At 56.1% G+C, this 14,558-nt stretch overlaps 1 protein-coding gene across 1 annotated transcript; it reads right to left on the reverse strand.

Annotated features, from left to right (window-relative positions):
* Nucleotides 1-8,782: 8,782 nt before the first annotated feature.
* On the reverse strand, nt 8,783-13,739 carry LOC308635080 (kelch repeat and BTB domain-containing protein 11-like; the record flags this gene model as incomplete). Its single annotated transcript, XM_081269335.1, is given in 3 exon segments — nt 8,783-9,620; nt 9,622-10,416; nt 13,531-13,739. Coding segments are annotated over 3 exon segments (1,842 nt in total).
* Between the last annotated feature and the right edge of the window lie 819 nt (nt 13,740-14,558).

A 14,558-nucleotide genomic window follows, 5' to 3' on the forward strand; every position in this document is an offset into this window, starting at 1 on the left:
CACAAGCCATGTTCTTGTTATATTTTTGCTTATAATGCATAGGTAAGACCAGCTATGCCAGTCCTCTTCCACTCTTTAGAGGTTCCAAATTAAACCATGGAAGCAGAAGCAGACTGTGTAAGACTGTTGCAAAGGACAATGTCAAATTTGTAGGTCAAAGGACAGATTTAAATTTCAACCCCTTTGTCTCCAAGCCTCCCTCCAAATGAGCTGCTCAGTCTGCTCTGAAGTTCAGAAACTCACCTGCTCACCCAGGCCCTCGACCAGGGAGCGGGGGGGATGGTTGGGACCCCTTGGCAAGGAGGCAGGGGCCCAGTGAGGGGACCTCGTGGAAGGGCTGGTGCCTGCCCTCAGGCAGGCTGCTCCTGGGCCTGGCAATCACACTGGCACTGGCTCTGCTGGAGGATGCACCCATTGCCAGTCAGTCACCACCCAGAAGCCATCCAGTCTTTCAATGTTTCCTCGGTGGCTTGTGCTTCACCCAGGTATAATTAGAACACTTCGCTCTAAGCTTGAAAACTGAGCTTATCTTGCAGCTTGGGGGGTTGTAGGACCTCCATCTTGGCTCTGTGCTCACCATGATTGCTGCACCTTCTGTGGCCCCTGGTGCTCACCGTGTCTGTGTGAACGGCATGGTCCACCCCTGCTGCTTCTCAGTCAAATCCACAACGCACGCCTTGTCCACTCTCCCTTAGATCTCGGGGATTCTGCTCGTCCAAACCCGACTCCTCCTCCTGGTATCTGTTTGGTTCTGTTTTCTTAAGTCCATGTCAGTGTAAGGAGACATGCTGTATGGTAGGATTCCACGGCTCCGTGTGTTACGATAACATGTTTAGAAAAGAGTTTCTTAAGAAAAATATACTATTTCCTTTTATAGGAAATCCTTACAATAAATTAAGAGTTAGACAGCTTACATATTACACAATTCTATTAACAAACATTAAACATTTTCATTGTTCTTCTATTAAAGATTAATCCCCAAATAAGAAGCCTTCTGGGGAAGTTAATAGATTCGACATTCATTCAAGTTAAGGATTGCTATTCAGTAAAAGGTCCCCACCAAAAGTGCCCACTGGTAGGTGGGAGAATATATCTAAAAATATCCAGAATAAAGTGATCTCTCTAAAGTCTACCAGGAGCTCAACAAATCAAGAAGAAACACTTAATGAAAAGATCAAAGAAGTTAAATCGGCAGGTCCAAGAGTGAGTGGTTTCTTGGCTTAGAGGAGGCAGGAAAAGGCATGTGAAGCTAATGACCTCCTGTCCAGGGGAAGGACAGGCTGACTAAAATAAGGCACGTAATGATGGGGGTGCAGTGTGCGAGGGGGGCTCCTGGATGCTGGAAGGTGGGCACACCCATGCCACGCAGGTGCTACGGGTGGGGGAGGGCACGGCCACCCAGACATGTGGAGGTGTTCCACGGTGGCTAAGTGGAAGTCCCAGAACCTCGCCCTGGTCCCGTACCTGACTTGAGAGGAACCTTAGAGTGTGGAGGGGACTGGCATAGCGGGTCTTACCTATGCAGTGTGAGCAAAATACAACAGAAACGTGGCTCGTGCCCAACAGTATTCCAGCTCATACCATCAAGAGACTGCCACTCTGTTGGCAGCTTGGAGGCATCTGGGGGATCTCCCCAGGGACAGATACCCGAGGACCACGCCTGCCAGGGGAGGAGGTGCCCTGTGAGTCTCACACAGGACCTGCTGGAAAAGGGGAAACTGTGGGCCCAGTGAGAGCCTGGTGGTCAGCAGGGTGGCGGAGGAGGAGAACAAGGCCACAGAGGCCTTTAGGGCAGAGAGGCTCTCTTGGTGCTGCAGGGGACACGAGTCAGCATACATGTGCCCACACCCAGGACGTCTCCAGCACCACGTGCCCCCCCCCCGTTGGCTGTGGGCCCTGGCGGAGGGGGTCTCACAAGCCCACCAGCTCCACCAAACACTCGGCTCTAAGGGGTGCTGCTTTGGAGGCTGGGCTCAGCTGGGGGACAGGGGAATCTCTGCACCTTCCACTCATTTTTGGTGCTGTCTCCAAATCACTATTTTTAAGAAACTTTGGTTTGTGCCTCACAGCGAGCTGAGGAGCCTCTGCCATCTCCTCCTTCTGCAGTTCCTCTTCAGAGCCTCACCTGACTCTACTGGTTCTGTGGCCGCCTGCCGCAGGGACCTTCCCTCTGTCCTCCCTCTCCTTGGTGGGCTCCTCTCAAGTCAGCCCACAGTGTCCCTAGGCCACCATGCCTGTTCTCAACTGTCTGCTCTGAGTGCAGAAGGATGGTGTCAATGTCACACGGGGGAGAGGGAGGGCGCAGCCAGCCCTGGGCCTCCGCTCTCACATCCCAGGACTCGCCATTCTGTTTCCTGGCAGGCTCCTGGCTGCATCTGTGCCAGCCAGACAGACTTTCTCCCTGCCTCACGTCGCTGTCACCCATGTGCTATCCTGGCTCTGACACTCACCAGAAGCTTCCTAAGGGAGGTGTCCCATCTGGGAGCCACAGTTCCTTTCACAGTGGTAGACACAGTGACCTTGACCCCAGACTGTGGACTGGAGAGGTCAATGGTAACAGCAAAGCCACAGGAGTTGTCAGCCAGACATTGCCTTGAACATGAGTGTGCAGCCCAGAAAGGAGAACAGGAGGTGAGTGTGGCGTGCGGCTGCTCTGGACTTCCAGCCTTGCCACGTGCAAACACAGTGCTGGAGCAGGCGTGGCCTGTCGGCACCCCAGGACGCCTGCTGGCACTGAGCAAGCAGCTGTCGGCACGTGTCACAGCCGCTTGAGCTCCTCTGAGCAAAGCAAGTCTCATCTGCCCACTGCGTCCCAGTGCCATGCAGAAGCGGGGTAGTGGCACTCACTGGATGTTGGCAGGACTGTCACTTCTGCTTCATTTCAAGACCTATGCCTCATAAACTACCGGCCTTGCAGAGCTGCTTCAAGGGGTGCTGTGCCCTCTGCCATGCCACCCAGCATCAGGAACCGGGTATCTAGGACATAAGCAGCCAGGATTGTCCCTCTCACTCCAAGGTCCATGAGCCTGTGCCCTCCCTGAGAACTGGAGACCAAGCCTGTCCACAAGTCGATGGCTTGATCTCTGCCACTGCAGTGTGTGGAGACACTGTCACCATGTGATAGCTCTAAGGTATTTGCCACACAATTGCGATTGGCACAGCCTCAGTGCCCACAGGCCGCATTAGCGCCTTGGTCAGCACAACACAACACACAGGGTGCACCTCTTCGCACAAATAGCTTTTATTTCATTTATCTAAAGAGGTTTAAAATCCTTCTTCTCACTGAGCAAGACTATTAGAGTTACGTGAACGGTTCTCCTGGATCTCGTTCACCCGACTGCTGTTAGATGATTCATCACCTCAATCTGAAAAGCCTGTATGTTTTTTGTCATTACATCTAGTTTCAAAGGCTGCAAAGAAAACCACTCTGATTTATTATCCAAATCCTAAAACTTGGCAAGGAAAACACTGAGGCTCAGGGAAGTTCAAGTTGAATAATATTTTTGCAGAAGAAAATGCAGGAGAGAGACAGAGACAGCAGTTGGGGTACTGAGCACATCTCCGCCCTTCAGCAATGGTCCTGTCCCCTCTGAGTAAAGAAAGATCCACGAGAGAAACTGCCTGGACCGACTGCCACCAATCAGCAGTGGCTCTGGGGTCCTCCAGGGCCCACTGAGCAGCGAGGTCTGGTCTGTAAGTACTCACTCCCGTTCACAGGGTGGAGACAGGGCTGGGGCTGAGGAGGGGCTGTGGGCCCCGACTGGGAGGGGAGCTGGGGGTGACAGGATGGCTGTCACTCAGACCAGGGTGCAGACTGGACCAGGAGACACTTACCTCATGGTGCAGGCACTGTGTGGCCGACCCCAGTGTGTGCATCAGCATCGACACGTCTCCAGACACCAGGCAGTGCTGCGCCTTGTCACAGAGCCCTCTCCTCCTGGGCATGGCCAGCCTGGTCCACACGTCTTGCTGAGCTGGGCTGGAGCCGCACCTCCCCTTCTGTGGGGATCTGTGGGTGGCGCAGGCTGGGGCCAAGGGCTCTGGGCCTAGCAAACGTAGAGCCTCGTTTTCAGGGACCCCAGATATAACCTCATGACCTACCATCCAGCTCTGGAATTAAGTACCAAGTGTGCGGTGACCTGAGAGCTCAGAGGGCTCTGGGCCACAGAGGTCACTTCCTGTCACACACAGGAAAAGCTGCTGCTCCCAAGGACAGGCGAGGCTTCTGAAGGGCCACTCCCGGAACTGTTCCAAAATGTCGGGAGTCTGTCACGTTCTGGCCTGGCTGTGACTTGCTCGCCTTGCCCCTTCTCCCTGGGAAAATATTGGGACTGCCCCTTCCTCACATGCGGCCTGTCCTGAGGACCTGCCTGCGAGCTGGGCCCACCTCAGGCACCTGAGGCTCTGCATCCCAGTGCGCTGGGGCTCACTGATGGGGCTTCGCAGCCCATCTGCAGAGGCCAGTGCTGCTCTTCCGCTGGGGGTGCACATGCAGCTGGTCTTCTCTGCTCCCCACTGAGCCCGTTTCTCAGTCTGTTCTGAACAGCTGGGATGCACAGGGGCAGGGAGGCACCTTGGCTCCAGCCCCAGGCCCTCTGGGATTCCAGTGGGATGAGGGGGTGCTCCTGGGGGGAAGGGGACGCCACTGGGGAGATACGGCCACCTTCAGCATCAGCCGGTTCCTCCAGCCAGCGCAGGCCTGCCCAGGGCATGCCCCTCACACACCCCACCTCCGTACCCCGACACTCAGACACCAACCAAGGTGCTCCCTGCCTAAAACCCCTGAGCCAGGGACCAGGCAACCAGAGACACCCATGGCTCACCCACTGAAATTAGCCAATCCTGAGCTGACTGCTCTGCCCGGCTGTTTCTCACAGAAGCACAGGTAAGGGCCAGCCTGGCTTTGTCCTCTCCCCTGTTCTGACCACCTGGTGCTTCTCCCCTTGACCCTGCCTGGATGAAGTGACCCTCCATGAGATCCCCGCAGGTGATAAACTTCTTCCTCCCAAGCCTCAACTGATCTCCCCCTGTAACCAGCTGACCCCACCACACAACAGGCCGTGGACAGGTCCTCAGATCAGTGGGCCTCTCTGGAAGGAGAGGAAGGGGGTCAAAGGAGCAGGAAGCTGTGAGGACCTGTGAGGGGCAACTTGGCCTCGGGCATTCTGAGCTGGACAGCTTGCTTCACAGATGGGGGATGCCAGCCTGGCGTCCTGCTGCCGAGAGGGGGAGAAGCAAGCACACACAGACTTGTGGGGCACTGGCGTTCCACACAGTTTATTTCACCTCTGCATAGATCGACACACATAAAGGGTTTTACAGCATTGATGCTCAAGCGCTGATAAACGCATAATAGACACAGTAACAGCTGCTCTGAACTTGCCTTACACAGGTACAGCTAGCTGGTCATTAGTAAAGGGCAGCATGTGAGTACTGGTTAGTGGGACTACGAAGGCTCTGCCAAGCACTGGGGTGTTCAACTCACAATACAACTGTGGGCTTTCACTCAATCCCAATCCACGCACCAGCCACCCAGAGCACCTGCCACACTGGCCCTGTGCAGGGGCCGCTGCTCCCCAGTCCGGTCGTCTTTGTAGACGTGAAGAAAGCACAAAGGTGGTGGCTGCTGGAAGGAACTATGACACAGCTCTGACCTCTTGTTCCACTTGGAGCCCCTGATACTGCCTCCTCGCGGATAATGACACTGCAAAAGAAGGGGGTCAAAACAGTGACACTGAACCGCCAAGGAAAGCCCCCGTCAGCCAGGGAGGCATTGACTAAGCACAAACAAGCACCCTGCCAAGAGGTGACGGCAACTGTGCACCGACTGTCCCAACTTCAGCAAAGAGCCCAGAGCTGCGGACATCAACAGCAACAGCAATAGGAAGTTTCCTAAGAGACCCAGAGAGCGCACAGCTGCAGCAGAATCACTGAAGGCCCAGAATTAACCAAGTGGAGCAGACGGCTCATTTCTTGCCTAAGTATTTGCAGCAAGACCAATACAGGTCAGAGATTTAACTGAGGGCAACTCAATCCCCACAGCGTTTTCTTAAGAGGAAAAGAAACAGGAGTCACCACAGCCTCGAAAATCAAATCACCATGACCCAGATCCAGAGAGATGTCAAGAGTTAGAGTTGGGGTGCTCCCACCCAGAACATGAAACAGAAGGGAGACAGGGCTGCGCTGAGCACATGCCCTCGACAGACCACCCAGAGTCAATGCTGCCAGCTACCCAGAGAACAGAGCCCTCGCGTGCACACTTCCTGAGAGCAGCACTGTCCTCCCAGCAGGAGAGGCCAGCATGCGAAGGCTGACCTTAGGAGGACATGGGTGTCCTAAACCTAGAAACCTCTTCCCACGCCCCAGTGACCAGCAATTGTTCACCCCAACTACCTTCCTCAACTGCGTGGGACGCAGACTTAGACACCTGATGGAAGGCAACCGGACCCTCCTCAGGCCTCAGGCCTGGGGGCAAGTCTCAGCGATGTCCTCAAAGGGCGTGGGTTTTGGGTCTTTGATGGGTGCTAGCCTTGCTGCACACCGAAGGGCCCGGCCCCACAAAAGCAAGCAGCCTGGTGCTCTCCAGGTGTCAGGGCCTCCGGCCTTTGTTCTCATGTGATGATCCAACATGGGTTGGCCAGGGTCCGTTTATTACTAAGGAAGTAGTCATTCCCTCCACCTTGGGGACCTGCCACCAGTTCCCACAGGCACTCTGCCACTAAGCCAAACAAGAACAGCTCGCTTCCCGGGGCACCGGGGGATGCCACTCGACACCCAGCACTCCTACCCTCTCTCTGGAGCGCCGTCACTCCGGAGGTCCAACTCAAGAGTGGACGTCCCAGGAGTGACTTGTCAAGCAGAATCACAATGGTGGTTGTTTTATGAATTTGATATTTAAGGGATGAAAGTATTAGCCTGGACCCTTTTCATATTAAAACTTTTAGCATTAGTAATAACATTCTAGAGAGTATGTACTACCATATACAATGTACATTTCTTCAAAAAACACTACCTGTTCCTTTTTGCTGTTAAGTATTTCTCGAGTATACTCCTATAAAAGGCCAATAAAATCAGGCAATAGTAAGTCTCTCTTTCTTTCCCAAAATGATTGGCCAAGTTTCCAAGACATATTCTTGGTTCATGCACACTCAGAAGCCAGCATGCACACCACCAGAACACACTCCAACTGCCACTGTGAATCCCACTCCCTTCATGCATGAGTTTCATGCTGACCATTTCTAAACACACTTAACCAAGACTTTCACAACCAAAGACTCTAAAAAGCACCGCCTACGTCCCACTATCCCACCACTGGTTAATAAGGAAGTCATGTCAAGGTCTTCGTGGTTTCATCTAGGTATGTTCCAGAAAGTTGTGCACTTGTCCTATTACAGTAAGATGAATTGGATTTGCAATCCAAACCAGTTTGCCTGTTCATGAGCGTGAATTCTACCCTTGAACTACTAATGGACAGGAAGTCCTGGCCAGCATTTCTGAAAAGTAAACTGACCTAACAAATGAGGGGGAAATCAACTGATTTCCTTTATATCTTTGTACGTTCTCAAAGTAGTGAGTTTCACTTCCATTCTATTCAGGTATTTTGGAATTCGCAATGAGATAAACGTCACTTGCTGAACTACATTAAAAATACATGACATTTTCCCTTGTTATATTCCTTATGACATGTCACTCTGCCTTGTTTTCTTAGAATGATGTTGGTAAAAATTAATATCCCTCATCAGAATTACATGATACACATTTAAAACATTAGGTAATGGGTTTAAAATGTGCCTGTATCATTCATTTTTAGAACTGTCAAAAATGATTCTAACCCTCTTTTTTAGGAAGTGTCCCTCTTGGCTCCTTCTAGAAGGTGACAGGAATGAGAAGACTGGCTGTCACAGGGTCCTTTCAAAACAGACAAGTACCTTCTCAGTGAACTTTCCTGATTCCATGTGCTGCCAGGTGACATTTCATCACCAAAGATCAAAAAGTCAAGTCACAGTGAATCGTCACCATGCCACCAAGGACTCCAGGCCCCTCCACTCAATGGCCTCACTGCTCTGGCTTGTGGGGACCCCAGTGATGTGTCCATGATTGGCAGAGGAAACACTTGCAGTGCCCCAGGGCCTAGAAATCCCATGGGTAATTAAAGGTTAAGTCACTCTACAGCTGAGCCCACCACAACTGCAGCACATGGTGACATGAGCTTTTTAACTAAATCACAGAAAGCTTTCCTTATCAGCTATGGCTTTAACCTCAGGCCCAAAACAAAACAGAAGGGTGACTTCTCTCTTCAGCTGCACTAAGAGCTGGCGCCGGCCGACTTTAGGACTCCCTCTGTGGCCTGGCCAGGAGGGAACCCTGCCCAGCACCTCTAATCGCTCCTCTGTGCTCAGGGCTCAGCTCCCCGAGAGAGCTGTACCTTATATTCACCCTCCTGCACCCCCAGGGCGGCAGCTGCACCTGAGGACCCATCTGTTGACCCCCCTCTCTTCCCCTAGGCATCCTGCATCTCATCTTAAAGCCATCCACCCACTAAGCAAAATGAAGCAAAAAAGAATCCAGAACTGAGAAGCACTGAGAATGGCACCGGAAAAACGCCTCAGGGCCCCAAAGCCTCTATCCTCAAAGCGTATACCTGGTGCAGTGAGCAGCAACCCACCTCACCGCTCTCTTCCTCCTCTCCTCTGCCCCCTACCCACTGGGAACTGCAGCCCTTGGGGCCACCCCTTTGGTCCCACAGCTGCCCAAGGGAGATGCCCAGTGATCCCAGCCTGCCCTAGGCCGCGCCCTGCTCCCCCCGGTCTGGCTTCTCAGGCAGGTTGAGCACAAATGGGAAGAGTGTGCCCCGGATGTCCAGGGGGGCTCCCAGTGGCTCTGGCTCGAAGCTGCCGCCGGCGCCTGCGTCGCCGCCGGGCTCACCATCCTGCGAGGGCACGAAGCGCCAGGTGCCCGCTCGGCTCACGCAGTAGATTGTGCCATCCAGGGCGGTGCAGCAGAAGAGCTGCAGGCCAGCTGGGGCGCCCGGAGGCCGCAGGTGTGCGGCGCACTGGCTCCACTGCTTGGCTAGACAGTGGTAGCGGACGACGCTGACCCCGCCGCCGGGAACGGCCGCCGCCTGAGCTTCACCTTGAGCCCCGCATAGGTTGAAGCGGTAGATGAAGCCATTCAGGGCCACCATGTCGGCTGAGCGCTGGCGGCTGCTGCTGCACGGGCACTCCTGCCACTCGTCGTGTCGAGGGTCGTACTTGAGCAGGCGGTAGAAGAGGGAGCCCCCTGACACGTAGATCTCCCCATTGCAGGTGGTGGCCTCATGCGCCATGGCGAAGGCGCCCCGTGGCAGCGGGGCCACCGCGGTCCAGCGGTCGGCACGCGGGTCATAGCGCTCCACGCTGAGCAGGCACTCGCCGCCCACGGCGTACAGGTGGCCGTCCAGCGCCTGCAGCTGCAGCTGCCAGCGCGCCTGACGCAGCGGCCGCACGGTGCTCCAGCTGTTGGTGGCCGGGTTGTAGCAGAAGACCTGGTCGGGCGGGCGCGCGCGACCATCAGGGCCCGCGGGTGCCACGCCGCCGGCCACGAAGAGGTAGTTGTAGAGCACGCACAGGCCGCAGCCACGCCGGCGTGCCCTCTGGTAGCCGCGTCAGCTCACGCCACTCGCCGGCCGCCTCCTGGTAGCAGTAGACGGCCACGTTGCCGCGCACGTCTGCGTCCCCTGACGGGCTCTGCGGGCGGCTGCCTGAGCGCTCCCCGGCTGGCCCGAGCGCGGCGGCCGGCGCGGCCGGCGGCAGACGGCGGCGCAGCAGCAAGTCGCGCTCGGCGCCCGACAGGCGCCAGAACACAGCGGGCTCGCGCAGCACTTCCAGGTAGTGGTTGCTCATGAAGCGGTAGACGGCGTCGCGCAGCTCTGAGAGCCGCTGCCGCTTGGCGGTGCTCAGCACTTCGTAGCAGTTCGCCAAGTTCAGCTGCGGCCCTACGGCGTCGGTGGCGCGCTGCGCGGCGCCAGGCAGCTGCAGGCGGCGCCCGCCAGCCACCACTTCAGCCACATTGTCGGGCCGCACGCCTGCCATCCGGCCGCTGTACGCGTCGGCCAGCAGCAGCTGCAGCGCCGCGAAGCTCACGCCCTGCACCCGCAGCATGTCCCGAGATGCGCGCACGCGGAAGTAGTCACTGCGCGCCGCCAGCACCGTCTTGTGTGCCCGCAGCCGCCGGCCGGACACCTGGATAACCAGGTCGGGCTCTCTGTGCGCTGTCCCGACCCCGGGGGGCACAGGCGCGGGTTCTCCGAGCTCTTCCTGGGACTCAGACTCCACCAGGGACAGAGACTCCGCAGGGCGCGCGCGCTCCTGGCGGGACGAGGGCTCAACTCCCAGGCGCCGTGCTGATAGAAGCCCCAGGGTGCCAAGCGGCGCTGACCTGCTTGTCAGGGGTTGATTCTCAGAGGCACAGGGGCCAGGGTAGCCGCCAGCTGTCTCCTTTCTCTGTTTCCACCAGAGGAAACACCGCCCAAGCTGCTCCTGGGCAGTTACTGGGGAAGAGCAAGCATGTGTGCGTTGCGTGTGTGTGTGCGTGTGTGTCTGTGTGTGTGTATGTGTATGTGTGTGTGTGTGTCTGTGTGTGTATGTGTCTGTGTGTGTGCACATGTGTGTGTGTGTATGTGTGTGTGCGTGTGTGTCTGTGTGTGTGTGTATGTGTATGTGACTGTGTGTGTGTCTGTGTGTGTGTATGTGTGTGTCTGAGTGTGTATGTGTGTCTGTGTGTGTGTGTATGTGTGTGTGTCTGTGTGTGTCTCTCTGTGTGTGTCTGTGTGTGTCTGTGTCTATGTATCTGTGAGTGTGTGTCTGTGTGTGTGTGTATGTGTCTGTGTGTCTGGGTGTGTGTGTATCTGTATGTGTCTGGGTGTGTCTGGGTGTGTCTGTATGCGTGTATGTGTATGTGTCTGTGTGTGTGTCTGTGTATGTGTGTGTGTGTCTGTGTGTGTCTGTGTATGTGTGTGTGTCTGTGTGCATTGCGTGTGTGTGCATGTGTGTGTGTCTGTATGTGTGTGTGTGTATGTGTATGTGTCTGTGTGTGTATGTGTCTGTGTGTGTGTATGTGTGTGTCTGAGTGTGTGAGTGTGTGTCTGTGTGTGTGTGTCTGTGTGTGTGTATGTGTAGGTGTCTGTGTGTGTGTCTGTGTGTGTGTGTGTGTGTATGTGTATGTGTCTGTGTGTGTCTGGGTGTGTCTGTGTGCATGTATGTGTATGTGTCTGTGTGTGTCTGGGTATGTGTGTGTGTCTGTGTGTGTATGTGTGTGTGTGTGTGTGTGTCTGTCTGTGTCAGGGTATGTGTGTCTGTGTGTGTGTATGTGTATGTGTCTGTGTGTGTGTGTCTGTGTGTGTGTGTGTCTGAGTGTGTGTGTGTCTGTGTGTCTGGGTGTGTGTGTGTGTATGTGTATGTGTCTATGTGTGTGTGTCTGTGTATGTGTGTGTGTGTCTGTGTGTGTCTGGGTATCTGTGTGTGTATGTGTATGTGTGTGTCTGTGTCTGGGTATGTGTGTCTGTGTGTGTGTGTGTCTGGGTATGTGTGTGTGTGTGTCTGTGTGTGTCTGGGTATATGTGTGTGTGTCTGTGTATGTGTATGTGTGTGTGTGTGTGTGTCTGTCTGTCTGTGTATGGGTATGTGTGTGTATGTGTATGTGTTGTGTCTGTGTGTGCATGAGTGTGTGGGGGTGTGTGCCTCATGCAATGTGGGGAGGGCCAGAGGAAGTGGTTTCTGAAACAGCAAGAAGTGTCCTGAGCACTAACCCAGCCCCCAGCGAATCCTAGAGTCATTTACGGATTTTTCTCGAGGACATTCACTTAACTGTCTTAGCAAAGTGAGTGAGAGAGAGGGCCCAGCCGTCCCAGCACTGCTGCCCCCGGACCCACCACTCCACGCCTGGTGGGCAGCTCCAGGCCAGTGCACTGCTCCTGGGACTTCACACCCTCGCATAAAAATCAACTTACCATGCACTTCCATGTCCACGGATTGGAAGGGTGTCCAAGGAGCAATAGGTTTAGGACTTCCATCATGCCCACTCTGTCGGTGAGAAAACATGTAAAAATCGTCCTGCTCTTCCTCTCCCTAGTATCGAGGATCCTCGCCAAATCCAATTGGTGAAAATACCGATTTACAGGAAAAGACACCCAGGACACGATTTACAAAGTCAGATGAGAAGCGATGTCCCATATCCACAGACCTGTCAGGAACACCGGAAGTAACCCGCTGTCAGGGAGATGCGTCCTTATTCCGTGTCTTGGACCACAGGCCACCTAGGCTCCCTGGCACCTGGAGAGATCTGAGTTTGAAAAGAAAGCCACACCCTCAGTCCATTGGCATTCAGGGCTCAGGCTCTGAATGTCTGGGGTTTAGACAGACCATGGTGCAGTGATGGTGTCCGCAGGGCAGCGCAGACCCTTGCTGGCCTGTTAGGACTTTTCCCTCTCTCCCCACTGGGAACAGCAAGCGCCTCGGAGCCCACCAGGCACACCCTCCCGAGGCCCCCCTGCAGCAGGCTTCCAGCCAGATGAGAGGAGGAGGCAGCTCAGGACACATCCCATGGGGCTCGGCCTGTGGTCTCCCAACAGGCAGCATGGGCACTGGCCCATCAGGACGCGACAGGAGGCGGCCAGGAGCTGGGGACAGACATCCATGAGGCAGTCATGAGGAGGCACAGTGTGGCTTCAGGGACCCCTTCCTCACCCGCTGATCACCCCAGTGCCCTGCATTCCCCCATCTCGTGAGAGCGCTCAGGAACCAGGGGCTGTCCCTCAAGGCCTTGCCTACCTCAATAGCACTCAAGAGCCTCAGAGTGTCCAGCTGGTGCACTGCCCATCTCCTGACACTCCCAACTTGCCTGCCACCTCCCATGGCCTGTGTCCAAGCCAGTCCCCGACCCTGAGGACCCTTGTCAGGAGTCGGCTTCAGATGAACATCTCGCCCACGCAGGCCTTGACATCCTGTGGCTTGGGGGTGTGGCCCTGCTGGCAGGCCTGGGAAAAGCTGGCAGCACTGGACACAGGGCCCATCCTCTGTGGTGGCAGGTGATGGAGCAAGGTGGGGACAGGGAGGAGGGAGCAGGCATCCTCATGGGCAGACATCTGCAGCTAGACTGGACAGCCTGTCCTGTAGACTGGGCTGTGGAGGGAGGCACTGCCCATGTCTGCCCCCTCCTCTACTCTGTCACTCCTGGTCAAGTCCCCTTGACCATCAGCTGCCCTGGGCCCTAAGTTGGGTCCCTCCTGGGTCACCTCAGTGGGTTGGTCCTGCTCCTTACCCAGGAGAGGGCTGAGGCCTCGGGGCTCCCTGGAGCAGATGCTAAAAGCCTGAGTTGGGGGCAAGCAAGTCCAGAGTGGCATGTGCCCAGCTCTCAACAGCACACCACTGGGACACCAAGTACTGGACGGGCTTTCGCCCCCTCCAGCAGCTGACCCTCAACAGACACACTCCCTGATTCCAGGAAACCAGTCCTGCAGCTGGCCCGCTCCTGGGCACCTGGGGCAACACCTACCGTGGGATGCTGGCTGTGCGCGTTTCTGGGACGGTCCTCAGCTCCCTGCGGTCGCTGCAGCCTCCTATAGCTTGTAGGGAGGGCGACCAGTCCCCGGCCTGCCCGAGTTCCTCACCCCATCGCAGCGGCCCCTCGGCCAGCACATTGGCTGCACGAGAGGCCGTACACTTGAGGAGGCTGAGGCCTGAGGCTGAGGTGGTACGGCACATCATTGGCATTTACTGATGGCCATGGAGTCCCAGGACACGGTCCAGCAAGCCCTCTTGTTTCCTCCTGCCCCTTCCTGTAGGAGGGTCCTGGCCTCCCATGGGGACCAGTGTCCATCACCCAGCAATTCAGGAACTCTCTCCTTTGCTGCCCACCACCCAAAGGTCAAAGGTCCCACTACTCTTGGTGGAACTCTGACTCTGTCCCCGGGGGAAATTTCTGTCTTTGGAAACCCCAGCAGGACCTGAGGGTGCAGCCATGATAAGGTTGTTGGGGGAGAGACAGGGTGGGTGGGCGGGATGTGCCTGCACTGGCCCCTTGGTCCCCAGGCCTGGGGTTGGCCAGGCTTTACGTCACCCACTGATGGTGCATCAGGTGCAGCGTCCAACCCTGAGACCCCTCCAGCTGCTGCAGTTCCTGGCCTCCAGCAGGCGCCCTGCTGGCTCCCTGGGCCGGCTGCCTGGGGCACCCCAGCTCCTGGCCACCGGCTCTGGCTAGCTTCTTCCTGAGGAGGTGCAGGGCTGAGCGTGGACTGTGGGCTCCCCAGGAGGACTCCCTTTGGGGCTTCCTCAGGGCCTCCTTGCACAGGCCAGTGAACTGTCAGTCCTGTGCTCCCGTCCATTCCCAGCTGGCCTGCGGCCTGGGCTGTCTGGGGCCTGCACACCGACCAGTTCTGGAGGACAGTGGCAGTGAGATGGGCGTGTGGGGATCTGCTCTTGCACCTGCTCTGCTCCTGGGTCTGCTCTTGGGCTGCAGCTCGGGCCAGTGCCCTCTGGCAGTGGGTTGCTTACTGCCCACCTGGCCACAGCTCCCCGGGTATG

The sequence above is a fragment of the Spermophilus citellus genome, assembly GCF_964194105.1.
Source record: "Spermophilus citellus genome assembly, chromosome: 16".
In the NCBI taxonomy this organism is placed as follows: domain Eukaryota; kingdom Metazoa; phylum Chordata; class Mammalia; order Rodentia; family Sciuridae; genus Spermophilus; species Spermophilus citellus.